The following is a 27,975-nucleotide window of genomic DNA, read 5'->3' as shown; positions in this document are numbered from 1 at the left end:
GAAACAAGACTTAGTGATGAATGAACTACGTTCATAGATAAAAAATTGAAATGGTCTCTTCATTTTTGATTTTTTAAGAGACAAGTGTTGAAATCAACTTGAGATAACAGAGTAATGTGACAGAATGGTTCATTGTGTCGAGGTTGTGGTGTTGGAATAGCTTGAGAAAATTCCAGTTGTCTGGCAGTTAAGTGAGGAGCGTACAGGGTTATCTTGAACTTTTCTTTTCTATTCTGTGGTAACCCTATTGGTATCACCTGAACAGCCAACAGGTTTGCCCAATTTTGATTTATGAGTTCATTCTCCTCATTAGTATTTGGAAAGAGCAAATGATCAAGCCAGGCAGGGCCATAATTGCGACACAAAAAAAGGAGTAAAATTGAGTTGATCGTTGTCAAAATCTTTGCAAGAATGAAAAAGGGAGAAAACAGCCCAGAATTTGTCTTCATCTGATTGGGTGTTTGAAAAATTGGATTTGTAATTAGATAAATGAAAACCCTCGATGTGTTGTTTATCAGTACTGCCACCTTCAGGTTTTGTCATAAAATTTTTAAAAATGGCATTAAGCCATAATTGAAGGAACCAGAGTGGATCTCCCGTGTTGATTATTTTATTATCTCGAAGGTCACAGACAAATAGACCAAGCTCTTCAAAAATGTGTCCCAAAAGAAGCTTGGCCAAGTTGAGAACTTTTTCTTCATGTAAAAAAGCAGCCAGGGGAAGGAAGAGCTTCGACTTCGAGAACAGAACAAAGTTGCATTTAACCAATAAAACAAAAAGGCTACATGTTCACTGTCTCTGACTTCTGTACTATCTTCACCCATGTTGTGGGCAATGAACTCACTGTAAGAAGCGTTGAAGACAACATTGTACTGATGCTTAGATTGCATATCAGGGGTACAATATGGAGAATTTATTAGGAGTCCTGTAATGACAGCTACATCGAGTGGAGACATTCCGATCATTCTACAAGGAAGGTGGAAGTTGTTGGCTTTCCTATTCCAGAAACAAGTCACCGCCCCAATCATCCAAGGGTATGTGGTGAGTGAAAAATGAGAAAGCCTTAGTAGTTCTTGTATTCCTTGGGCTTCCCAGATAGCACCCTTTGTGGGTTCAAGGCGTTGGTACCAAGTTGTGAAATCGAACCCTCGAGGATTTATTGTTGGATTATTTTGCAAGGGTTTTTGGTTGATGAAATGAGAGATGTTAAAAGCTTGGTTTATGAAAAAATCTTCCCCTTCAGCATTAGGAAAAAAATAAAGTTTTTTGTTGGCCCTCTCAAGAGTTTCAATGGGTCCAAGGAAGCAGTGTGTATTTGCACCAATTGTGAAGGGGATTAGGATTCTAGTGTCATTGACTTGCAAATGGGGATCGTCAATGATTTCATCATTGACTTGATTAAGAATGCGAAGGGCTGGCGGAGATGGCGGTGCTATTACATGACCTTTACACTTATCTTGAGAAGTGGCATGAGAAGAGGAACCAACCATTGTTAAACACTGGAAGAAAGGGTTGAAAGTTTAAGGATTTTTGTGGAAAGGTTCTTTGATGTAAGAAGAGTTCAAGGGATAATGAGTTGCGAAAGATTTTTAAAAAAGGTGGGAATGATGAATTTAAAGTACTACTGTGAACAATTACTATGAAAGGGATACGAATAGAGGTAACTTAGTGAAGAAGATGAAGTGGTAGAAAGAGAATGCGCATGTTTCAAGAAATGTGTCGAGTGAGTCAGTATTAATGGGGAGCTTAAATGGTAATTTTTATTAGTTTGAGAACTGACATTTTTAGTTTTGTATTAAGTGTTTTATCTTCTAAATGATGTTATCGAAGGCAAACACATTAATCCAAGGGGCAATTTGTTGATTAAAATATATATATATATATTATTCGATGAGAGCAAGTCGATTCGGAATGAGTCAGAGACAATTTCTTGAGACGATGCACGCGGAAGCAAGGATTGAGAATAATGAGTGCCAGTTGGATTTCGAATGATTTGTTATTCGATTAGACCTTCTCGAGAGGGGAAATCGAATTGAGCATTCAAATCGTAGATCAAACAGTCACAGTAGTGGAAGGTTAAAGGCTTTAATCACGTGAGGAAATCATGGGAAACGTCTCCAATCAAATGGCGGCAGTAGTTATCAAGGAGAAAGTATTTGGAAAGTTCAAATTTGTAATTAATTGTAATTAATTAGAATTAATTGCTAGTTACTAAAGGTACACTATAAATACTAGGAAGCCTTAGGAAATCAGGGTTGGAACTTTTACTCAGAAAAAATACTCAAGCACACTCACATCCCAGCGAATTCCTGAGTCTACAATCAAGTTATTTTTTTGTAGGGTTCCTTCCATCTTCTTTATTCTTTCAATTTATTTTCCAGTAAATTTTACATTTCAAGTAATTTTATTCTCCAAATGTTTTCTATCTTCATTGCCCAATTTATCTTCCTGTATTTAAATTTCTATGTTGAATCCCTTTGATCCAATCGAAGGCATTTTATTATTCTCTTTTTAAAATTCAATGCAAGTTCTTTTAATCTTCTGCACATTTAATCTTTGAAAACTTTAATCTTTATGTTCCGTTTATCAATTCACAAATTCTCTTTGTTTTATTTTCAACACTTGTCTAATCGAAGAACACTTTGATGCACTTTTAGAAAACTGGTACTTGCACAGAGGAGTAGGTTTCACTCCCAGACCATTAGATATCGAACCACCATCGATTTGCAAAATCCACACATCTAGTCTATACACCAGCCCAATCACTAGCCCAAGCCTTGGTCTAAACCCCAGGCTTTTAAAGTCTCTGCCAACTCCCACAAGCCAAAAACATCAACCATAAGGTCAACGATACAAACACAACAAGACTTGGAAGGCTATGTTAAGCTAACCCCAGTTTGAAGATGATAGTGACTCTCATGACTCATGTAACACCCTATCAACCTAACCCTTACCTCTAATCGCAAAGCGAAGGATAACAAAGTGCCACAACAGTTCTAAAGATTATACAATAATATATATATATATATATATATATATATAAGAAAATAGTAATACGAGAAGTCCGATAAAGAAGTAAAGTTCAAAACAGATATACAAAAGTGCGAAGCATTCACACGATAACTAAAAGCACAAAAGGATAAGGTACAACTTGATAAAGATACAAAAGATTACAAAGTATATAGATATATAGGTATATATGATATTCAAAAGAATACTAGCCACAGCCTGCAGAGTTTAGGCCGACTAGTTATATACAGATGATACAGAGTGTTTGGAAAGTTACACAACAACATATGTCTCTCAAATAGCCTCTAAGGGAACAAAGATACAAAAGTGAGAGTATATCTATAACAAAGTAATCTAAAATACAAAAGAAAGTAAAATATCCTCTGATCTATCACTATCTCGCAACTCACCGTGGTGGGTTACGACCTGTATCCGAAAAATAACAACAACATATGGTATGAGAACCGGAGGTTCTCAGTATGATAACAGTGCCCAATATATAAGATATGTGGTTCTAGAATGCCAAAGCAACCTTAGAATTTAACATCAAGCATAAGATTCAAGCTTAGAAACATTTAAGTAAAAACCAAAAAGGGTTATCCCACAGCCTTCGCCAACCTAACCTCCATGCGATCCCATCGCCACCACCTACCGAGCCTCCTCAATCCAAGTAGAAAGCACAAGTATATACAAACAAGTAAAACACAGGTAGTTGACATGTATAGCAAGTAATTCAGGAATCAAGTAAGCATGTTATACTTTAGGCATTGAAATACAAGTAAACAAAGTAAGCAAACACATACAAAATGCACATGATGAATGCCTATCCTATTGGCGGTGATATCACTTGTCGGTTCAACTGCCAACCTAACACATCCCCTTGGAATGTTGCTTTTCTGTCACGTATATAAATATGGCCCCTGGGATATAGTGCTCTAGCACATTCTTACGAGATATAGTGCCCAAGCACACTCTTGTTGCCAGAAAAGATGCGAGTAGAATACTCAGCCTTAGACCTCACATCTCAATGTAAGAAGGATTAACCATTATCCGTACGCCGGCATCGTGCCCTCGACAAGCGGGATTAACCATCATCCTTGCCAGCGCATAGCCACTCAACAGTCTCAGCATAAAATAGTATACAACAATAGTTCTCAGTGATCACCTTCAGTACTCAACAAATTCATCATTCAACTCCGAGTTTCAAACTTGCCTTAAACATCATCAGTTCTCAAGTCCCCAAGTTCATCATCAATGTAGTACTCCGTCACAATTTCCAACTAGTTCATCCTCAATACTTCAGAAACCTAAGTCTCTATCTTCTAAACTCCCAATAGAAATTCACCAATTTAAATCACTAAATCATCCTTACTAGTCTTAGAGTCTAATTACTAGCTAAAAATCTCAAATAGCAGTAGAAGAAGTTTAGAAAGCTAGAAAATCCTTAAAAATGGAGAAAAAAAGTTTTTCAGCGAAACAGGGTCTCGCATACGCAAGCCCTTGTCCTGCGTACGCAAGGCAGCAAAAACGAGTAGTCGCATATGCGAGCTGTGTTCGCGTACGCATGCCATTAAGTTGTGTACGCAAGGGTTAAAAATTGAGCTTCCGAGTATGCATGCAGTACCTGCGTATGCGAGGGCAGTTGGCAGTGACCAATGCTCGCGTCGCGTGCACAGGTTTGCGTATGCATTTCTTACCAGACTTAGAAATTTTTCAAAAGTTGCAAAATTCAGGTTTTTCATACCAAACTTCAAACGCGTATAACATTTTCGTTTTAAAACATTTTCCAGCCGTTCTTCAAACGTCTTAAAGTTCTCGAACACAACTTTTATTTAAAATAAGTTTCATCTAAAATGGGGATCCGGAGGCCAAGTTATGCCTCACCAAAGTTCGTCAAAAATAAGATTTTACAAAAATAAGCAAACTTCTCAAACTTCCAAAACTCTAAAATGAAAACCATTTCAAACATGCCCAAAACAATCCAATTATCCATAAAAGAACTCTCCAACCAATTCTCAATCATACAACTATCAAAACCCTTCAACCTCACAATTTTACTTAGATTCCTATCAACAACATCATCACTACTAATCAATTCCATTCAAAATCCTTATTTCTCAATTCAATCATCATTAAAATCCAATATCACCAACAGTTGTGTATCAACATCAACCATAATAATCCATATTCACTATCATCATCAGCATTCGTCATCAAACACCAACAACACCATCATAATTCATCAAATCAACACAATCATCAATAGTCATCATGCATCATCAACAATTCAAACTTATCCTGCGGTCCACTAGCCTAAGTTTCACGAAACATTACATACTACATAGAGAAAACTAAAATCATACTCTGGCCGATTTTTAATATGCACTAAACACCAAATTCGAATTCAACCAGCTTTCAATCACCAACACCACTTCCAAAAGTCACCAAATATCAAGCTATACATACCAATATCATCACCATCAATACCTAGAATTCACAATATACCAAACAACAAGAATTTTTGAGAAACCTTACCTTATCAATAGAAATTAGAGATAAAACCCAATAATTCCTCACTAATGGTCGGCACCTAAACAACCAAATCACAAATTTTCACTCAAAAACCAAACCCAAATTTTCAGATTCACTTAGGACGAAAAAAAGGAGTATAAAACACGAAATCTTTCCAGAAAAACTTCATTAAAACTGACAGACTCAGCGAGAGTTTCACGTGGCCGCAGATGGCATTCGAATCGGAGCATCGTAGCTCGAGTTATGAGCGATTTAAGATGGATGTGAATAGTGTTTTCTCCTTCACCTCTCTTCTCACTTCAGCTGCATGTTCTTAAGTTATTTGGTGAAATGAGGCTGAGTTAGCTTCATTTAAGGTATTATATATGTTGCGCTTTGGCCCAACTTGGGTCCGGTCCAACTCGTTAGCGTTTTTGGCCCGTTTGACCCACTTTAGGCCAAACCTTTGGAATTAGCACCCGGTTTTCAACTTTAGTTACTTTTCTAAGTTTTTCTACCATTTTTATTACTCTCACACAATATCGGATAGACTTAAGCCGATACTACTGACTAATTTATCCATACGCATTTTTACGCAATTTTTCGCAGAAAATTACATTTTTCTACTCGAAAAAATTCATTGAATCCAAATCTCACCTCTAAATTTTTTAATTAACATTCTAAATTTTTGAACCTATTCCAGGAAATTAATTCATTTTTATTTTACATTAATTAATTGGTTAATTATTTTTGGTTCTTACATTCTCCCCACCAAATTAGAAATTTTGTCCCCAAAATTTAGTAATTACCTGAGAATAACTCCAGATAATTCTTTCGCATTTCTAACTCTAACTCCTAAGTGTGCTCTTCCATTCCAGCTCTATTCCAAGCTACCTTTACCAGCAGAACTTCCTTTCCACGTAGCTTCTTCACACTAGTATCATCGATCCGCACTGGTGTGACTTGAAAAGTCAGATTCTCCTTCAATTTGACCAAGTCAGGCTCTAACACATGACCTGTATCCAATGTGTACGTCCAAAGTTGTGACACATGGAATACGTCATGCAAGTTAGATAAATGCGGCGGCAAAGCTACTTGATATGCCACCGGCCCGACTCGCCTCAACACTTCAAAAGGTCCAATAAACTTCGGATTCAACTTCTTCGTTTTGATCGCCCTTTCGATCCCAGTTCTTGGAGTAACCCTTAGAAATACGTGTTCACCCACTTCAAATTCCAACGGTTTCCTTCTCTGACCCACATAACACTTCTGTCAGCTCTGTGCAGTTAGGATTCTAGCTCGAATTTGTTTGATTTTCTCAATAGTCTCAGCTATCAAATACGGCCCCAACACACTGGTCTCACTGGTTTCATACCAACACAGTGGAGACTGGCACTTCCGTTCTCATATGGAGTCATTCCAATGCTTGCATGAAAGCTGTAGTTGTATGCAAACTCCACCAATGGCAAGTAATGGTCTCAACTTTCCGGTTGATCCAACACACACGCCCTTAGCATATCTTCCAATGTCTGAATAGTCCTTTCTGACTATCCATCAGTTTGTAGATGATACGTCATGCTGAGACATAGTCTCGTACCAAAAGCTCTTTGAAAAGCTCCCTAAAACCTTAACGTGAATCGAGGATCTCGATCTGAAACTATCGTCTATGGAACACCATGCAACCTTACAACCTCTTTGATGTACAGCCTCGCTAATTCCTCCAATGAATAATTCACTCGGATAGGCAGAAAGTGAGCGAACTTGGTTAAGTAATCCACGATCATCCAAACCGCATTAAATCTCGACCTAGTCCTTGGCAACCCAGTTACAAAGTCCATTGCAATTTCTTCCTATTTTTACTGAGGAATCTCATGTGGCTGTAACATTCTCGACGGTCTCTGATGCTCTATCATCACCTTTTGACACGTCAGACACTTAGACACAAGTGTAGCTAAATCACTCTTCATCCCAGGCCACCAAAGCATTTTTGCAAATCATGATACATCTTCGTACTTCCTGGATGAATAGAGAATCAACTGTTATGAGCTTTCGACAACAACTCTTATCTTAAACTACCAACATCCGGTACACAAATCCACCCCTTGTATCTCCATAACCCTTCACCGTCTGTAGTGAATTCTCCGTGCCTTTCTTTACTAATAGGTTGAAACATCTTTTAAAGTTCTTGTTCGTCTTGCTAAGCCCTTTGAATTTTTGACTTGAACGTACTTGAAATGCATAATTGATTCAAACAAGCTTTCTCCTCAACTTCACCAAGATCCAACTTAAGCTCTGCAAACTTATCTACCAACTCTTCTTATTTAATTCGCATCCACGCAATGTTTAATAACTTCTGGCTCAAGGCATCCACTACAACGTTAGCCTTACCAGGGTGTTAACTTAGCTCAAAATCGTAATCCTTCAGTAGCTCCATCCACCTCCTCTGACGCATATTGAGCTCTTTCTGATCAAAGACGTACTTGAGACTCTTCTGATCAGAAAAGACTCTAAACCTCACTCCATATAAGTAGTGCCTCTAAATTTTCAACGCAAACACAACCGTCACCAATTTCAAGTCATGAGTTTGGTAATTCACCTCATGTGGTCTTAGCTGACGTGAAGCGTAAGCCACCACGTTCCGGTATTGTATTAAAACACAACCCAAACCTTTCAGCAAGGCGTTGCAGTAAACCTCAAATGGTTTGTGTGGTTTAGGTAAAATCAAAACTGACGCTGAAGTCAACTTCTCCTTCAGAGTCTAAAAACTTTCCTCACACTCTGACGTCCATACAAAAGGTGTATCTTTTCTGGTTAACTTAGTCATCGGTAGAGCGATTTGTGAAAATTCGTGAATGAACCTTCGGTAATATCCGGCTAACCCCAAGAAACTCCTAACCTCAGTCACTGACATCGGTCTTTCCCACTATATTACCGCCTCAACCTTTAATAGATCCACTGCTACCCCCTCCTTTATTCACCATGTGACCTAAAAACTTCACCTCCTCCTTCTAGAATTCTCACTTTAACAACTTAGTATACAATTTACACTCCTTTAGGATTTGCAACACAATCCTCAGGTTTTCTTCATGCTCTCTCACCGTCTTTGATTAAATCAGGATGTCATCTAAGAATACCACCACAAACTTGTCCAAAAAGGGGACGAAATACTCTGTTCATGTAATCCATGAACACAGCAGGTGCATTCGTCAACCCAAAGCACATCACCACATATTCATAGTGACCATAACGTGTTCTAAATGGAGTCTTTGGAATATCATCCTCTTTCACCCTTATCAGATGGTAACTGGATCCTAAATCAATCTTCGAGAATACTCCAGCTCCTTGCAATTGATCCATTAAGTTATTGATCCTAGGCAACAAATACTTGTTCTTCACAGTCACTTTGTTTAACTGTCGGTAGTCCACATAAAGTTGCATTCCTTCATTTTTCTTCTTCACCAATAAAATTGGTGCTCCCCACAGAGATACACTCAGTCGAATGAACCTCTTGTTCAGAAGCTCTTCCAACTAAGTTTTAAGTTTAGCCAGCTCTATCAGAGCCATCCTGTACGGTGCAATTAAAACTGGTCTGGCTCCTAGCACTAAGTCTATCGCAAATTCAACTTTCCTCTGAGGTGAAAATTCGGGAATATCTTCGAAAAACACTTCAGGAAACTCCCGAACTACCAGAATTCGATCTAACTTCTATTCATCCCAACGCATTCCCAGCCAAGGGTATGTAACCCTGACACTCTTTCCTACTACAGTTCACTATCACAGAGGTTAGGTAATAACCCTCAGCTATAACTGCTCCTCCTTCTCCTTCTGACATAAAGCGAATCGACCGCTTAAAATAATCCAACAATACTCGATTCTTTGACAACCAATCAAATCTCAAAATCATCTCCAACCTAATCATTAGCAAACAGATTAAATCATGAATAAAGATTCTATCATCAATCTTGAAAGGTATTTGCCTACAACCTGATCTAGTCACAACTGTCTGATACAGGGTATGCACATGCAAATCAAAAGCTAATTCTAACATTCTCAACCCTAGTTCCTTAGTCTTGTTAAATGCAATAACTGAATGTGAAGCTCCAGTATCATACAATGCAATCAACTCTTTTTTGCCAAATAAACATTTACCTCTCACCAGAGGATCCGACTTCGCAGCATCATTGGTGTTCACAGCAAACACCCGACCTTGTTGTTAGTTCTGACCTGCATTTGGATTTCTCCCACGAGGGAAATCCTTCGTAATCTGCCCAGGCAATCCACAAATAAAACACCCACCTAAACCCAGCTTGCACGAGTCATAAGGGTGAAAATATCCACAACGGTCACAAATTAAATCTGGAGAAGTTTTGTTTTGTTTACCTCTTTATCTCGCCTGGTGATACTGATCATAGTTGTTTCCCCTAAAATTCCCTCAACCTTGAGGGTGTTGAGGTACGTGTCCACTCCTCTTGAAGTTCGGACCTCTGGGCTGAAAGTATTTGCCTCGGCCTTTATTGTTGTTTCCTCCTCTAGTGTCACTTGCTAGTGCCACCTTCTTTGCATAGTCTTCAACCACTCAGGCCTTGTTCACTAACTCAGAGAACACCCGAATCTCTAAAGGAGCCACAATAGTCATGATGTTTTCCCTCAAACTTCCTTGGTACTTTATGTACTTCCAATTCTCATAGGATTTTGGGGCACCCTAACACACCCTAGAGAATCTACAAAGTTCTTCAAACTTGCTCGTATACTCTGCTACAGATAATGAGCCTTGCTTCAGCTGCATAAGCTCCAACACCTTAGCTTCTCTTACTGATTCAGGAAAATACTTCTTGCAAAATGCCGTCTGAAACACGTCCCAAGGAATGTCTGCGTTCGGAAGTCGTAGCAATTGGCACTCTCCTTTCCACCACTGTTGTGCTTTTCCCATTAGTTGATAGGCCAAAAAATCTACGAATTGGTTATCTGGGACATGCTGAGTCTGTAATGCACGCTCCACAGCTCGAAACCAGTTATCTGCCTCAGTAGCATTTGTCGTTCCTCTAAAAGTTGACGGGTGAACATTGAGAAATGAAGCCACAGTCATCTGAGCACCTAGATCATTCCCAGCTCCTCCACCATTTCCATTTCTATTTCCATTTCTGATTGGTTGCCCCAGCCTCTCCACAGCTTTCACCATCGCAGCAATATTTTCTTACATGGTATTTGCTAGATTGGTCATCGTCGCCATGAACTTAGCATGGTTATTGGCCGATTGGTCATTGTCATTGTCTCTCCGTGTACATGACTGACCTCGTTTGTGAGTTACCATTCAGGGTCCTGTCCACACCAAATAATTGATATCAAGTTGATCAGTTTCAATATCTCAAGCCTGGGGTTTCAATTATCCCAGAAAAGCACTCAACAACAAGCATGCTATGCATATTAAGCAGATAATCTAAATAGCATGAAAGAAAAATGAACTAGAGTATGCAATAAAGCACAATCGGTCTATCCCTCAGGCTTACAAGGACGAACCGCTCTGATACCACCAAATGTAACACCCTATCACCCTAAGCCTTATCTCTAGTCGTAAAGCGAAAGATAAAAAAATGCCACAACAGTTCTAAAGCTTATACAATAATATATATCGAAGAAAATAGTAATACGAGAATCCCGATAAAGAAATAAAACTCAAAACAGAGATACAAAAGCGCGAAGCGTTCACACGATTACTAAAAGTGCAAAAGGGTAAGGTACAACATGATAAAGATATAAAAGATTACAAAGTATATAGATATATAGGTATATATGATAGTCAAAAGAGTACAAGCCACAGCCCGTGGAGTTTAGGCCGACTAGTTTCATACAGACAATACAAAATGTTTGAAAAGTTACACATCAACATATGTCTCTCAAATAGCCTATAAGGAAACAAAGATAAAAAAGTGAGAGCATATCTATAACAAAGTAATCCAAAATACAAAAGAGAGCAAAAGATCCCCCGCTCTGTCACCATCCCGCAACTCACCGAGGTGGTTTACGACTTGCATCTGAAAAATAACAACATATGATATGAGAACCGGAGGTTCTTAGTATGATAACAGTATCCAATATATAAGATATAAGGTTCCAGGACACCAAAGGCAATCCTAGAACTTCATATCAAGCATAAGATTTAAGCTTAGAAACATTTAAGTAAAAACTAAAAAGGGTTATCTAAATCCTAAGGATTTTCTAACTAATAGTTCACCGCTGTCCCACAGCCTTCGCCAGCCTAACCTCAATGCGATCCCATTGCCACCTCCTACCAAGCCTACTCAATTCCAGTAGAAATTAGAAGTATATACAAACAAGTAAAATACAGGTAGTTGACGTGTATAACAAGTAATTCAGGAATCAAGTAAGCATGTTATACATTTAGGCATTGGAATGCAAGTAAACAAAGCAAGCAAACACATAAAAAATGCACATGATGAATGCCTGTGCTATTGGCAGTAATATCACTTGTCGATTCAACTGCCAACCCGACACATCTCCTCGGGATGTTGCCTTTCGGTCATGTATATAAATATGGCCCCTGGGATATAGTGCCCTAGCACAGTCTTCAGTTTAGATACGTGAAGGCTCAATATTAAATAAATATAGTATGAAATTAAAGAAGTAGAAGTAGGTAATGCTTGGACTTTTAGTGCGATCATGAGGTGCTAAAAGTTAGAGTGTTACATTGTGCACTACATAGAAAAAATTCTAAAAAGAAATGAAAGGGTGTGAAGTTTACTAACAAAGAACTGCTAAGTGTATTTATTCATTCATCGAATAGTTTTCTAGATTTAAAAAATAATATATTGCAGAAGCCCAAGCAGGTGAAAAAGTTATTTTACAATATCTCAATTGTCATTATGTCAGTTGGTGTGAAGTATCATATGTTTGTGATAGTGTCCAAAAAGGATCTATAGATTCTATTTCATTGTCAGAGAAGATTTCGAGAGGTGCGAACACACGAGTTGTATGCGAAGTTGGAGGATGTTGTCCACAATTCTAGAACATTAATTCCAAATCCTCAATCAACTGTGTTGGGAGGAACTTCCAATTCGAGACCTGTGATTGCACCAGCCTGTCCGTTGGTTGCATCTCTATCTTTTCCATATCCATGACTGAAGTAGCTGAAGTGGTCCAGGTTAGTGACATTTATGTTGGCAACCCGACAAATGGATATTTACAACCATGCCAATGTAGCTGAACCCAGCTATAATTGCCCAACTTGTCAAGCTTCGCCACATACGACAACCACCGAAGGTGAACTAGGTTCCCATTCTTGTCATCGAACAACTGAGTGAATAATAGCATCAAAATATAATCCCGAGCGTATATACGCACTGTGTCCTCACTAGCATCAGTTAGGAGCACCCTGAACCTCTCATAGAACCATGTGAAGTAAATCATCATCTGGTTGACTATATTCAGCAACGGTAGCTCACCGAATAGCTCTTCGAACTACTCCCACGCTGACTTTCCATCAGGAATGAACTATTCGAAGTTAGTGAGGCACCCACTAACAGCCTCTCCATCAACAGGCAATTCCAATTGATACACTACGTCTTGTAGACTGATGGAGCGCTCTCCGAATTGCATATGGAAGGTGTACATCTTAGAATGTCACCTCTCAATAAATGCGCTCACCATAGGCTCATACACCTAGAACCAATGGTTGTTCAACTTAGCAAAGTAATACAAACCAGCAGACGCCAAGTAAGGTATGATCCGGTTATGTAGAGACATATTCTGTTGCCTCTTAACAGTATAAATACACCTAGTCAACTGCATCAAACAAAAAATTGCACTAATATAAGGTGATAGAAAAAGATAAAAGACTAATATATAACATTTATACAAATGCCCTAATCAGATTTGAGTAATATAGACGCTTATAAAGAATAATCTATCTAATCTTTCACTACAGCTAAAAATTGCACTAATATAAGGTGATAAAATATATATATATATATATATATATATATATATATATATATATATATATATAAACATATAACAAACTATCGCTAATATGAGGATGGTGCTCATGTGATTCTCTCTCAAAATCTCTCAACCACAAATATCACACCTCATTCTAATGAATAATCCATGATTGACCATTGTAGTTTTACAACATTATAAAGTATAAACTGCGATAGCTAACAACAGATTCACTTTGCTGGTTTTTTTTAATAATCCGGGACTGCCAATAACGATTATGCGTGAATTTTGCTCCACGTAAACCTCAGCTGGCAATGGTGGTTTATGGGCATTAGTGGGTTGACTATAACCTACGATAGGGTATCACAGTTTATGGTTTAGTGAGATTGGCACGCAATCTGCAACAGGGTATAATGGTTTACATAGATTAAGGTTAGAACCAAAATGTAAGCTCCTTCAGAATATTGCAATCGTATAAATTTGCTATCCAATTATAGGTGTTTTGCCCTAATTTTAATCATAAATGTAAATTAACTAGATACTAAAAAAAAAAAAACTAGAACAATTAGGTAAAGTCATGTTTGTTCCTATCGTGCCTCGAAGATTCACGGATGACCAAAAGGAATTCTTCTGATTTTACTTCTAATTCTGTTGACTCTTCAGATTAAAGGCTGTGCGGAAAGAAATTCTTATGACATATTAAAGTCTAGTTCATAAAAAAATAGCCAAATGGGGAATTCATCAATACTCAAAAATACCATATGCTTACACAACACAAAAAAAGGAGTGTGAAAGCACGAGTTCCATCACAGAAGTTACACTTAACACTTCTATTAGATTACCCCAAAAAAATTACTGTAGTAAGACGAAGAAAACAACATCGTTTTCTTTCTTCCTTTGTATTATTTTTTCTTTTAAAAACTGATATCATATCAACTTCAGTTGAGCAACTTATGCCACACATAACAACACTATGGTTTAGTTTTGGTTAAAATTCTGGGAGCAGCGGAACACATGGTTGCAGTGTCTTTTGGTTTGAATTTTCTGATCCTACTCAAATGTCATTTGTTCAGCTTCGTTCCTAATATGTTCAAACAATGGCGAAGATAAATAACGCTCTCCAAAACTGGGAAACACCACCTGCATGGCAACATGAGTAAGTGGCAGGGTTTAGCAAAACAGATTCATAGGTAGAAGTAGAACAATTTCACAACTGGAAACATTAATAAAGGGGAAAACTATGAGGTTTTTTTTTTTGGTGACTGGAAAACTATGAGGTTTGTTTCCGACAATTATCCACAAAGATACTAGATATAAATATGTTTAGGTAATGAAACAAATATAAGAATAAACAAAATTTGCCTAATTTTTTGTGAACAATGGAGATGAAAGACAAAAGTACTTGTATATGTATTACTTTGTCGGAGACACATATCAAACAAAATACAAGAGAAATGCTAGGGGGTTAATACTTTTTATCAATATTCGCTAACAATTTGGGCCAACACTTCATTTTTATACTATTAGATTTAGAGTATAGGGTTTAGAATTTAGTACAAAAATACCTTTGTTGCCCAAGGATTGATAAAAAATGATCAATTTTGTTGATCATGTAATATTTTGCTCGACAAATAAAGCCTAATAGTCATGACCATCACGAATCTATCAACACAATCAGCAGGTAAGAAAAAGTTATTTGAACAAAGAATATTCAGCATACTCCATGTCAAAACCTGCTCTGCTTCTATTGGATCTTGGTGTGGCCACCCAACTCTAACACACAATGACACAAACCCTTTTTTATTCACCATTGGAGCTTTTTTGTGTTGAGTGGTGACCAACATTGTGATGTTCAAATGACACCACTCACCAGCAAATACCTGCCCTTCTAATAAGGGTATGTTTGATTAATTAGGAGGTTAAAAATTTCATGAAACTTTTGGTGTGAAATTTTGCACTTGGAATTTTTCTATGAAAACTTCCACCCTAGAGAATTTTAAGAAGATGATGTAATAGTCAATTAGTTATCTCATAGTTCAACAAACTCATTGATTGAAGATTACAAACTTACAGCAATGAGCTTCCCTGCATTCTCAGGTCTCTTCCCCACTTTTATTGCAGCTGCAGCTGCAGCACCTGATGAAATTCCCATCTAGAAAAGCAAAAGTGATAACATAATCAGCATGAAAAAAAAATCAATCTGAATATATACATAAAAAGAAAGAAAAAACTTAAAAAGGAGTCACGAATGATCATTTCCGTACCAGCAAACCTTCTTTCAAGGCAAGTTGCCTGGCAGTCTCTATAGCTTCTTCACTTGATATCTGCAGCACATAATATTAATAACATGTTTTTGGAATATCGTTGCTCTTTTCCATATTAACATGTCTCGAGAATCAAATTCAGATTAAGATTCTTCAGTATCATGGCAGACTTATCATTCATTACAAAAATAATAGGCCACTAGTACTGCACTTGGTTATGTGTGTGTAATGGTCAGTTTTGATCATACCCAAAAGATGACTACTTCCATGAGGACGTCTTCATATAAAGATAGTATTGCAAACTGTTAAATGACTTGACATATTTGACTGAACTATTAGGTTCGCAATACCATCTTCACACTAATTCAAATTTGAATGGGAATATGTTAGTTTTAAGATATACCTGAATAACTTCATCTAGGAGATTAATATCCAGTACGCCAGGAATGATGCCATTACCAATCCCTTGTATTTGGTGAATACCTTTGACATACCAACAAAAATACAAAACAGTTAGTAAACACAACTCAAATTGTTGCTAAGATCTTACTAAACTTAAAGAACATATTCTTTTTCTCCCAAAGAGTTTGTTATGCCATCATTGAAAAATTCATTCTTACAAGCCCTTCTACTCCTTTCCTTAGTCATTGAGGATAACGAGGAACAAAACTTGTGCACTAAAAACACTTTAAGAGAAAGAAAGCACGTATGAATGTGGATAATGATAAAATCACCTGGCTCTCCTCCACTTAGGACTGCACTTTCAACTGGTTCTATACCATACACCTGCCAAACAAAAAAAATGGGCAACAGGAACCTTGAAGTTAGCTTCAATATTGGAAAAACTTAGGCTGCGTTTGGTTTTTGTTTTTATTTTATGTGTTCATTTTTAGTATTTTTTATTTTTTATATTGTGTAAAAAAAAAAAAGAAAAATCAGTCAAAACAATAGAATTCTGTTTTTTTTTTAAATAAAAATTTAAAAATAGAAAATATTAAAAATAAAAATAAAAGATGAAAACACAAATTAAATCTATCCTTATAAAGAGTTTATTTTGGTTTATACTTTAGAATTTATAGAAGAAAATCAAACCAAATAGGCCGCGAGAGGTGAACCTTGATATTGGGGTTTTTCTCCTTAAGGAACCTGCCAGCACCGGTAATTGTGCCCCCAGTTCCTATCCCTGCAACCAAAGCATCAACTTTCCCTCCACAGTCTCTCCATATCTCAGGCCCAGTTGTCTCATAGTGAACCTATTCAAGGATGATAATTGTTCATGACAATGTAAGTAACTCTCATTTATGTAAAAATGGGGAATGAATTTTCTTAATTGGACTAAAATTGATGTTTTACATTCTTATGGGGTTTGATTTAGTGCAGGACGATAAAATTTAAAAGAGGTTGAAATTGGAATTTCCAATTTGATTAAATTAAAATTTAAATGTTTTTTAATGCTTCGATCAGTCTCTCTGATTTTTTTTAAAAGAAATATTTATTATTAAGAAGACAAGATCAAACCATATAATTTCAAAGCAATTAATTAAAAAAAAAAAATAAAACATACAAATCATTTGCCTCATCCCATGTTCTTGTGAAACTCCGCAACAGCCAATATCGTTCATTTTCTCCTCTCAACCTCATAAGCAAAAAAAATTGCCAATAATAGATCTATAAAATTTAGATATCGGAGGTGCAAAGAAGACATAACGTCATAAATTAATATTTGTGTTACCTAGTTACCCTGGACTCAAATTTACTAACAACAGGGACAAATATACTTTCTAGTTTGAAACATAACCCCATATAGGCACACAATTGAATGAACATAGTATTCCATCAACTTTGTTGAAGTCCAAATATTGTGAGTGAATGAATATGCAAAGTGGTCACAGTTGTTTGGTAAGAAGACAACAAGGTACCTTGGGATTTGCAGGATTATCAATCTGGCGAAGCATGATACTCCCAGGAATCTTGGATATAATCTCTTCAGCCTTCTGAATAACTGCAATGGTTCCTTTGTCAGGGTCAGTGAGATACACCTCTGCTCCAAAAGCTCCAAGTACTATTTTTCTCTCAAGGCTCACTGAAGCAGGCATGGCAACTATTACTCTATAACCCTTCAATGCTCCTATGAATGCCAACCCAATGCCGGTGTTACCACTCGTTGCCTCAACAAGAACACTCTTTTTACAACAAAATAATAAGAACTTCTTAAGAGCCCCTCTCAATATTTTATCATTATGGACAGTAAAAATATGCAGAACATGTATGAATATGACGCACAGATACTTCACTTTTACTGGTATTTAATTTGTATGTCCAAATAAAATTCATGTTTAGAAATTGCAAAGCTCTATTTTGATATCTAGAAATTTTACTAACCTTTCCAGGTGTGATGAGACCTTTTTCTTCAGCATCTTTGATCATGCTAAATGCTAACCTGAGTGGGAAAAGAAACTATAATTACAAAAGAAAAATACTAGAGAGCCAGCACAATTTATTGTTTTTAGCTAGCAGTTAGCCAACAATATTAAAAAGTGTTAGCTAAAAGTATGGTGTTAGACGGTTGGGTTAAGGATATTAGACTGCTGACCAAAAATGCTAGTCATTATCAATTAATTGCCGGCCTTGAAATTTTCTCATGACCAAAATAAAATAAATACAAATATGAAGTTAAAGTTGTAAAATGAAGGAATGTCATGCCTATCTTTGACACTGGAGCAGGGTTGCATGGACTCTAACTTAGCAGCAATACGGGCTACGCACCCCTCTGCTATTTTGTTCAGGTATACCATTGGAGTATTACCTATTAACTGCACAAGCAAACCGGAAGCAAATATTAGTAATTTATTTTGATTTAGCTAATATATATTTTTAAATTTATCAACTGAACGAGTTTTTACAAAAATTATACAAAATTTAAATTTACAATGTATTTATTATATATTTATTAAACTAAAAAATTTAAAACTTTACTGACAATAATTTTAATATGTATCTTAACAACAAAATTGTTAACTAACTATTTCTTTTAATCTCAAGATAAAAATAAATATGGAAAATCACGGAGTCAAGGTTGTTGTTCAATTTTTCCTATCATGATATGCATGCAAGTTGACCGTAGATAATTAAGGAGCCTTTAGCACTTTATTGCATACAATAAAAGCTACTTCTAAGTGAATATTAAAATCAGTCACTAAAATTAATTATTAATATAAAATATATATTAAAAATAAATTAAATTATAATATATTTATATACAAATATATGATGACTAATATGGTAATTAATTTTTAATGTACATATAGTATTTTATACAATAATTCTTTCTTTGAATGTTTTGTCAATTTTTTTTTGGAATTTCATTTTATTATACAGTACTAAGATTAAGATAATACCCTAAACATGTTCCAAAATGTTTACACTAGTAATGTTACATACGAAGAATTATGTATTAGATATATTGCCAAAATTTGACACCATTCAAATAGATATGGTTAAAGAATTCAAGGTAAAAACCACTCATGCACTTAAAAGAGCACATTTTTATTTATTTATTGTGGTAAAAGTTTTGACAGCACAATTTTGACTCTGATAGATTGGCGTAGTTTTCCTTACTTCAGTTACATCATTCTTGATTGCACACTCTACCTCCATCTCACCAACTTCAGAGGGCCTACGAGCGAAATAAAGTGCACCAAGTAAGCAAATATAGTTGAAGATGTAAATAAATAAATCATGCTATATCATCCAATAAATCAATTATTAATATAAATACATATTAAAAATAAATTAAATAATACAATAATACATATATTTATACATAAATATATAATAATTAATTTAATAGTTGGTTTTTGACATGCACATAGTATTTTTTATTAACAAATGTGTATATGACTTGACTTTTATACAAACAACAATTAACAACAATCACCTAGTCAAAGTCTTCAAGTAAAGGGAAGCTTGTTCATGATTGTTGAATTCCTCCTCTCGGGATGTAAACAGAGAAGAGGAAGCGGCGTGACCAATCATCATATCTCAAAATAGAAACATACAAGACACAATCTAATGAGGACTTTAATTTGAAGTTTAACTGAAGTGTGAACCAAATAAATACTCACAGCGTGAAGCAGTGGCCTAATGATTGGGACCAAAACCAATTGTAATTTAATTGAGTTGCTAGTGGGACGATTGAGTTTTCCATTAATAGAATATGTTATCTTTTCAAATGACTGAAATCAGAATGGGCCCTCCTTGTTGTCTTGGCACGGCCATGGGTAGCTTTAGATAAGGAGATACCAAAGCATGTACAACGAGTGGCTACAAAAAGACACTGCCCACTAGAACTAGTGGAAGTTATTTTTTTATAATAAACTTTTATAGCAAATAACAACCTTTATTGGCCATACGTTAACTGTTAACTTGTCATGTGTGTAACAACAGAACAAAAACACAAAAACAATTAGCAAATTAACAAGTTCAGAATAACAGTTAAAATTTACCAGAAGAACACTAATGCAAGTGGAATCATCATGCTAATATGTTTTCTGCAAAGATGCTATTTGTGCAGCTAAAATTTCCTAATTACTAAGATCCAATTATTCTAATTTCACATGCAATCAACTTACTAAGTTTCTAAAAGCTAGAAATTATAAAACCTATATGGTTAAAGCATTTCATCAAACATATTTAGTGCGGTAAAATTAAAACGAAACAAGAGAATTCAAAGCTTAATATCAATGTGATAGAGAAGAGAACATAACTATTGTAACTTTAATTCAGGCTATGAAAAAATCCAAACCACTACCAAATCAAATAGTTACTTATTGTAATGGAAATCAGAAGTTGCAGAGTTTGAAGCAGAGTATTGGTGTTGTGCGAGTGTATTGTATGGTGGCGGGTTTAGGGAACTCATGGCGGCGACAAAAGAGAGCCATTCGACGGCTAAGTGGAGCGCGCGGGTTGGTTGCAGAGTTTGAAGCAGAGCAACGTGGCTTCCAGACGAACGCGAATGCGAACTCGAACGGTGAACGGCGAGTGAACGCGAACGATGAACGCCGAGCGAACATGAACGGCGAAGAACGCGAATGAAGACGACAGCTGAACGAAAACCCGAACATGAACGGCACACAAACGGCGACGGAAGCGCGGCTGAGCAGACAAAGACGACGGACGCCGAGCTCGAGGAAGCAGCCGCGATCGGTGCCAGCGAACAGGGGTTGAAGACTTGGAGCACGAGGGAAGCTAGATAGACGGACGGATGGCAAACTTTGAGTGCGACGGACGGCGGCAGTATGCCACTCCTTGCGGCGGTGGTTTAGGCTTACAGTGCTTGGGTTTTTTGGCTGGGTTTGTGTGATTTCTTTCTGAATGAAAGAAAAGAAAGGGAGAAAGCGAGAAAGAAACGAAGGAGCTTCCGTTTTTGTGTAAACCGGGCGGGTTCTGGTTCCGTCCGACCGGCCGGTTCCTGGCCGGTTTAACGGTTTTTCACCGGTTTTTTTAAGATGTGAATTAAGCTAGTTCCTCCTCTCTGCCAGTTGCAAAGTTAACGATGTTAATGAATAACTGATGTAAAACATAATGTCAAATGCATCTTTAGTCATTGAAAATTTTTCTGTCGACCTCCTTGCCGCAAGGATGGATAGGACAGTTGTTGGTTCCTTCTTGCACAGTCTCCATTGTAGGCCACCTCTTTTCTCCCTCTTGTAGCTTAGGTTTTACGTAAACTAACAACTCCATTAGTCCGAAGTCTAGCTTTTCACTATCATCGTTTCGTTTCAAAATGTTTTCTTTCACTTTGTGTGAAGAGTAACTATTAATTATTGCCAAACCCAAGCAAGGTTCTTAGTTACTCACAAATTGTTGCTCGTCAACAGTCACCAACAACGTTAGTGATTTCATCACGCAAAGTAAAAGACAAGAATTTGAAATGTCTTGTGTAGATTCTATCATAGAAGAGTGAAAAGCTAGACTTTAGCCTAACATGGTTGTTTCTAACTCGAAACTAACTAGCCATGGAAATGGATGTGGTCACCGCCAAATGCTAGAGGGAAATACCAGCAATAGTGGGAGAAAGACATAGGTATTTGTGTAAAAAATAAAAAAATTTCTTCTTTCCTATTTAGTTGTTTAGTGGTTTTTTTTCCCCCGAAAATGAGAGATCGGGGATTTTGTAACATCTAAAATAGATAGTACTTTCAGTAACAGACAGAGCGTGGCTCAAGAACCTATTACCGAAAAAAAGTGTGGTTCAATAACACGCTAACTCTCTATTAAGTATGTGTATAAAGACCATTTCGTAAAATTAAATCTCAAGATTAAAAGATGATTTCTGTTAGTGTATGCTTCCAAAGTGTTTCATAGAGTTTCTCATTTTTTAACATTCATTGAGTTTCCCATTTTTAAACATCCAACACAATTTTATCTGGTTGTCCAACCAAAAATCAAGAAGCACACTTTGATCCACAAATCATTTTCTTTTGTGTTTTCAAATTCTGTCCTAATTATTCCAACCAGATTGAAAGGAGATATTGTTGCCATTGAACTAGCAAGAACCAAAAACGGTAGGAGATGAAAATATGTAGAAAGAAAATTGGTCCCCAAATCTTAAGATAATCCATATTAATTCATTTCAAAGACATGCAATGGGCTGATACTATAATGAAAGAATTCTGATAACTGAAAGAAATTCTACTGTGAAATTGAAGTCAACTCAAACAACCATTTGAAGCTAACGCGATCTATGAGCATATCAATTTTCAAAGGCTGATCCGTTTCTTATCCATTTTAACATAATGAAGAGATCTCCCAGAAAACCATTTCATGTCCAACTAATATAATTTGTTCATTTCACATTTCAAGCTACCATGAACCTTCAGCACCGACAGTTGGATTCTTGAAGGCAGAGAATTCCCAATAAGTCTTCAATGAGAATGGTGGGAAGAGGGTAGCACCTTCTTCAGTAATTTTGGATATCTGCAAATTTGACATTACATATGATAAGAATCGTCACACAATAAATAAACCTTTTGTAATTGAAAAAAGAATTTATATACAAAATAAAATCCAAAAATCAATGAAAAAAGAAGTTATTCAGTTCAGATTTAGGCACTGTAAGAACCACAGTTCACAACCCTGATGGAAAATCATATAACATTCCTAACTTGGAGTAAATAAAAATTTGTATAAATAATTTCTCTAATAAAGACTTGAAAACATAAAAATAAGCACTCTGATGTAAAAGAAAATGAAATTTTCACATTTTGATCACAAACAAGTTGTTATATTCAACTTATTCAACTTTTAAACATTACGACTCAATGCTATGATAACTTATGAACAATAATATGTTAGGTGTCGTTCTCTTCCAGAAGATCAGGCAATTACCAAAAAAAAAAAAAAAAAAACTTTTGGTCCTCTTACGTGGTTTCTTAATTGGGTAATGACTAATGAGCTAGTAAACCTATAATACCAGTTAATTTAAAATTTTGATTTAGTTGCTCAAGATGAAGGAAACTCAAAACACAACCCAATATTTTATATCAGATAGTCATTTTTCCTGTCACAATAGGGTTCCAAGTTAAACTTTCATTTCTTATATTGTGAATCTCTGTATGCCAAGCTAATTTGAGCAGAGAGGACATAAATTATTTTATGCATGCAAAGAAAGAAACCTTGGTCATTACTCCTGATTTCCAAGTAAGTTCACATACTTATATTGTTACGTTAACATCTAGAAACCTACTAACTTCTTTGGGATGAGTCGAGATTAGACTACAAGTATCCAAACCTAGGAAGACAAGGTGCATGTAGAGATAAGAGGCCTAGAGATCATGGTTGTTATTGATAGCAGCTCAAAGCTACTAACCGAACTTTCATAACAAGCACTAGACCAGAACCCTATACTTGTCAATAGATTAACCATGTGATTACAGTGCAAACTTGTTTAGAGTGACTATCATGTGAAAGCTTAAAGTGATAAGAGCCATATAAATGGTTACATCTCAAACATGCTTCCTTACACAACAGCCTCTTTAGGGCTTGAAATGTAATTGTGCATATGCTTTTTTATTTCTTTTTTGTAGTTTGTCTTTATGATGAATTTCTTCCTTTTGGATATAACAAGGATCAAACTCGAGACCTTTTGATCATGGAGGCTCTAATACCATGTTTAGGGAGTGATTATCATGTGAAAGCTTAAAGTGATGGGAAGAGGCACATTAATAGTTATATCTCTAACATAACTGAAAAAGGGAATATGGATTATGAAATACTAAGCATAGTGAGCTGCAGAAAATGATCATTCCATTCCAAACACCTACTTGCAAATTCCACACATAACTCCCTATCTATATTATGATGCCTGCTTTACTATTCACAGAAAGAATCCAGTCATAAGCCAAAATAAACAGAATTGGGCACTGTATTAAAATGATGAGTTTGAAATAGAGAAGACAAAAAACCAATAGGAACGTATTCTAGGAAATGGGTGCAGCAGCACCTAGTCCTTGGTCGGGAAGATGTATGGCATATTTTCATAATTTTTTAGCACAGGCAAGAAGAGGAAAAAAAGCACACACCTGAATCTTGTTGACAGCAGACCTATCACGATATAAGAGCACACGCATGCACTTCTCCAATAGCTTGACTCCCTCTTCAAAGGTTAAATTTTCATGCCATTCATCACGTAGAATTGGCCTTGCAAGATGATTCCCAAGTCCTGTGGCTACATGATTATCTTCAAAATTAATGCCAATCATGTTGACCTGGATAAGATTCACAAAAAGGAATAAGCATGCGGGTAACTCACACTGATAAAAATAAAGATAAACCATTTCGTACCATGCCAAGGTACTTCTGCCCATTTTTCACACCACCCAGTACAAGTGCATTCCACAATGGGTTGAACTTGTTACGTCTATTATACATCACACGAGTTAAATAGTTATGCACTTCCTTAGGTCCCAGGGAGTTTCCGTCATCCCACATGTTGTCATAAAGGCTGCAGTGGTAAAAGGCCAAAATCAACTATTACATGGGAAAATTAAAACATGTAACATAGAAAAGACTGGGAGGAGAAAATACAGATATACTCTTTAACTCAATGTTTGTAACACAATATAGAATATAAACACCATAAACATCAAAGATAAGCATCTAAGATTATTTTACCTAAACAGATCCTTTTCTGCTTCATTTTGAAATAGCAAATGCTCATTTATGCAACAAAATATGCGCTTATTTAAGTAACGATATAAATACATAAATACAAAGTGCTTACATAAGCTCGTCAAGGTAGCGTAGAATCTCCTGAAAGTCACTTATTTCCCCACTAGCACCAAGAAGAGAATGTTTCCCAATAGGCTTCAAACGATCAATACTTTTGTACCGTAAGGTAGAGCCATAGGAACCTATTAATGTATTGATAATTGAAATGAGATGCAGACTGAGGCCGATACTAACATAAAACAACACATTCCCAACATAGAACATATCACAAATACCAAACTAGAACATTGAAAAAAATCATCACATATCATTGTTCCAGCAAAAGAACCTTTTCAAAAAGCACTGTGAATGCCCGTGGAAATCAGATTCAGATGCCACTGATACAGCATTTTTTGGGTGCTGAGTATAAAGATAAACAACATACATATAACCACAATATCTACGAATAGGTTGCACCAAATAATCACCACTAAGTCACTAACTACCAGACAAAAGTTCAATAGCCAACAACAAAATGCACATCTTTATTTCAACAAGCACGTTTTTTTATTTATTTTGTTTTTTTTTCAAGGGAAACGAAAAGAAGAAACTTTTACTTGACCATAATATTATCATAAAATTTTTCAGCTGAAAAAAATATAATAGTTAACTGAAAACAAAATCAAATACACTCACCCCGATTTCTAACAATAACCCCCTACCACAAAAAATCAAGTTAAATATTTGACAGAATCTTACCTCCCATGTCAGCAGCCATAAGAATCCCATTTTTGTATTTGAGAGCAACCACAGAGGATCCAGTTACATAGGGATACCTAACAAGCTCAATCAAAATTTCAGGGTCCACAATAATCCATCAATTTTGTGCGCGAAAGCAAACGGGCACAGATACATTGAAACGAAAAATCGATTTGGTGCATTGAAATTTGGAGAAAAAAGAATGAAGATTGATGGAGCAGAGAGAACTTACAGAGTTCGCTGTGTATCAGAGACTGAGTCCGAGTTAGAGGCCATCGTAGTGAGCAAGAAAACAATTCCAAGCAAGAGAGAAAGGTGAAGAGTGAAGCATGCAAGGGTCTTGCCAGGGGGAGCAAACAACGGCGTCGTTTATACAGTTTATTTTTCGTTTCTTTATGTTGAAGAAACAGATTTTGGATTTTATATAAGATTTTTTTTAAATTGCTAAAAATTTTAACATTTGTTTAAATAGATTAATAAATTAATTATTAGACCAAATTAAATTAATTAAATTTTATATAAAATTTAACTTTAATATATATTTAGATTCGGTATAATTAGATGATTTTTAAAATATTAAATTTAAAAATTAATAATTTTAATATTTTTTCTGACTTAATAATTGTAATATAATCACAAAAAATTAATTATCAAGATAAATTCTTTTATTTATATATAAAAAATCTAAAGCAAGCCTTGTAAGTTGTAACAAAATTTTCATAGAATAATTTTTTTTAGCTATTTTTTAGTTGATAGTTTTTTACCATTTTCTTTTTATAAAATGATGTCCGCTTAAATTTTTATTATAAAGTAAAGTAATTTGGTTAGAATATTTAATAAATGTGTTATTTACCAATGGGATACGTAGTTGATAGTTTTTAAAAAAACGTAGCGTATTGATAAACTATAATTTTATAGTTTATTTTGTATTGAATTTGGTGGATTTATGAACTTTTATCACATTTATTTAATAAAATAGTATAGTTTTATGAATTTCTCCTAATTGTATTTTATGATTGAAAACATGTTTTTTAGACTTTTAATTAGTTAAATTTAATCCACTTTGATTCCACTCGATACCTTGATATATTTGTTAGTGATTTCAGGTTTAAGAAGTAAGGATTATATCAAAGAAGTGAAGAAAAAACATGCAAAGTGAAGAATTCATGAAAAAATGTGGATTTGGTGAAGTCATGGCGACGCGTACGCGTGACCCACACGTACGCGTGATAAGCAACACGTAGCCAACTTAATAAAACACACTGGAGGCGATTTCTACAGCTGCCAAAGCCCAATTCAACTCATTTTTGAAGTTATTAGAGACTAAATTCAAGATGGGACAACGGGAGAGCAACTAGGAGTAGAACAGAAACATGCTTTAGGTTATATTTTAGAGAGAAAAGCTCTCTCTTCTCTCTAGAATTAGGGTAGAATTAGGTTAGATTTCTCTTAAGTTTAGCCTTTAATTCTTGCCTTAATTTAGTCTTCCTTTTAATTTGTTGTTGCTGCATCTTTGTTCTTTCAATTCTTGTTAATTTCTTATTTTAGTCACTTTTATGTTTATGAACCTTTGTTGATTTTGATTTCCATTTAATGCAATTAGATATTTTATGTTTCTTATTGTTTGATTGAATTGTTATTGTTATTTTCTTGCATTGGGTAGTTTAGATTTTATTATTTCTTGTACTTTTATCATGCTTTCATTTTATGCCTTCCAAGTGTTTGATAAAATGCTTGGTTGGATTTTAGAGTAGATTTTTGTACTCTTGGCTTGGGTTGATAACTTGGGTAACCTTGAGTTACTAATGTCCAAGTGATTGATAATTTGTGTTTTGACTCTAGTCTTTCACTAAATTAATTAGTGAGTTAGCTAAGACTTATGGATTAGGATTAATTAAGCCCATTTGACTTTCCTCTAACATTGGGGATGACAAAGTGGGAGTGATCCTTGTAATTATCATATTGTGGTTATTAACAAGGATAGTGAACCTTAACCATCAACCCTTGCTAAGACCTTTTTACCATTTGAGTTTCCTTTATTTTCTTGCAATTTATTTCCTTGATCATCAATTGAAAATATTTTTTCATAATCAATAATATGCACACTTTCCTGCAATTCCTAGGGAGAACGACCCGAGATTAATACTCCCGATTATTTTGATTTGTATTGTGACAACCTTTTAAACTTTGATTGAGGATTAATTGTTGGTTTGGACTATGCTTGCAACGAAATTCCTTTGAGAAATTCTAGACCGTCATTTATCTT

The 27,975-nt window shown here is 35.7% G+C and overlaps 3 protein-coding genes across 4 annotated transcripts; all 3 read right to left on the bottom strand.

Moving 5' to 3' along the window:
* Window positions 1–6,375: 6,375 nt before the first annotated feature.
* On the bottom strand, window positions 6,376–8,958 carry LOC130980736 (uncharacterized). The gene is made up of 2 exons (XM_057904386.1): window positions 8,665–8,958; window positions 6,376–6,771 (listed from the first exon to the last, which is right to left on the bottom strand). Exons 1-2 carry the CDS (start codon window positions 8,956–8,958, stop codon window positions 6,376–6,378), a joined length of 690 nt encoding a protein of 229 aa, XP_057760369.1.
* Window positions 8,959–14,154: 5,196 nt separating this feature from the next.
* Window positions 14,155–20,099, bottom strand: LOC130982207 (cysteine synthase-like). 2 transcript variants are annotated; one of them, XM_057906102.1, is made up of 12 exons: window positions 19,865–20,099; window positions 19,678–19,780; window positions 19,359–19,416; window positions 18,444–18,553; window positions 18,123–18,180; window positions 17,660–17,923; window positions 16,856–16,993; window positions 16,475–16,526; window positions 16,144–16,223; window positions 15,741–15,800; window positions 15,548–15,628; window positions 14,155–14,616 (listed from the first exon to the last, which is right to left on the bottom strand). In XM_057906102.1, the coding sequence occupies exons 2-12, from the start codon at window positions 19,776–19,778 to the stop codon at window positions 14,527–14,529; spliced, it is 1,092 nt and encodes a 363-aa protein (XP_057762085.1). In that variant the 5' UTR covers window positions 19,779–19,780; window positions 19,865–20,099; the 3' UTR covers window positions 14,155–14,526. The 2 variants fall into 2 exon arrangements, with proteins under 2 accessions (XP_057762085.1, XP_057762086.1); XM_057906103.1 differs by lacking the exons at window positions 19,678–19,780; window positions 19,865–20,099 and having other exon boundaries at window positions 18,123–18,175.
* A 2,223-nt stretch (window positions 20,100–22,322) lies between these two features.
* On the bottom strand, window positions 22,323–26,102 carry LOC130982208 (proteasome subunit beta type-4-like). Its single transcript, XM_057906104.1, has 6 exons — window positions 25,942–26,102; window positions 25,710–25,786; window positions 25,024–25,153; window positions 24,585–24,744; window positions 24,323–24,508; window positions 22,323–22,718 (listed from the first exon to the last, which is right to left on the bottom strand). Exons 1-6 carry the CDS (start codon window positions 25,983–25,985, stop codon window positions 22,605–22,607), a joined length of 711 nt encoding a protein of 236 aa, XP_057762087.1. The 5' UTR covers window positions 25,986–26,102; the 3' UTR covers window positions 22,323–22,604.
* Between the last annotated feature and the right edge of the window lie 1,873 nt (window positions 26,103–27,975).

This window comes from Arachis stenosperma, chromosome 5, assembly GCF_014773155.1.
Source record: "Arachis stenosperma cultivar V10309 chromosome 5, arast.V10309.gnm1.PFL2, whole genome shotgun sequence".
NCBI lineage: Eukaryota > Viridiplantae > Streptophyta > Magnoliopsida > Fabales > Fabaceae > Arachis > Arachis stenosperma.
The sequence above is the reverse complement of the archived record's forward strand: the minus strand, read 5'-3'. Positions and strand labels throughout refer to the sequence as shown.

Coding starts and splice junctions, on each gene's coding strand:
- LOC130982208 (XM_057906104.1), bottom strand. CDS start 25,985: ATGGCCTCTAACTCGGACTCAGTCTCTGATACACAGCGAACTCT. Junction 25,154..25,709: donor TATGGCTGCTGACATGGGAG/GTAAGATTCTGT, acceptor ATACATTAATAG/GTTCCTATGGCTCTACCTTA. Junction 24,745..25,023: donor CGCTACCTTGACGAGCTTAT/GTAAGCACTTTG, acceptor TTACCACTGCAG/CCTTTATGACAACATGTGGG.
- LOC130980736 (XM_057904386.1), bottom strand. CDS start 8,958: ATGCAACTTTATGTGGACTACCGACAGTTAAACAAAGTGACTGTGAAG. Junction 6,772..8,664: donor TTCGTCCCCTTTTTGGACAA/GTTTGTGGTGGT, acceptor TATGTGGGTCAG/AGAAGGAAACCGTTGGAATT.
- LOC130982207 (XM_057906102.1), bottom strand. CDS start 19,778: ATGATGATTGGTCACGCCGCTTCCTCTTCTCTGTTTACATCCCGAGAG. Junction 16,527..16,855: donor AGAAAAACCCCAATATCAAG/GTTCACCTCTCG, acceptor TTTGTTTGGCAG/GTGTATGGTATAGAACCAGT. Junction 16,224..16,474: donor CCTAAGTGGAGGAGAGCCAG/GTGATTTTATCA, acceptor GGTATGTCAAAG/GTATTCACCAAATACAAGGG.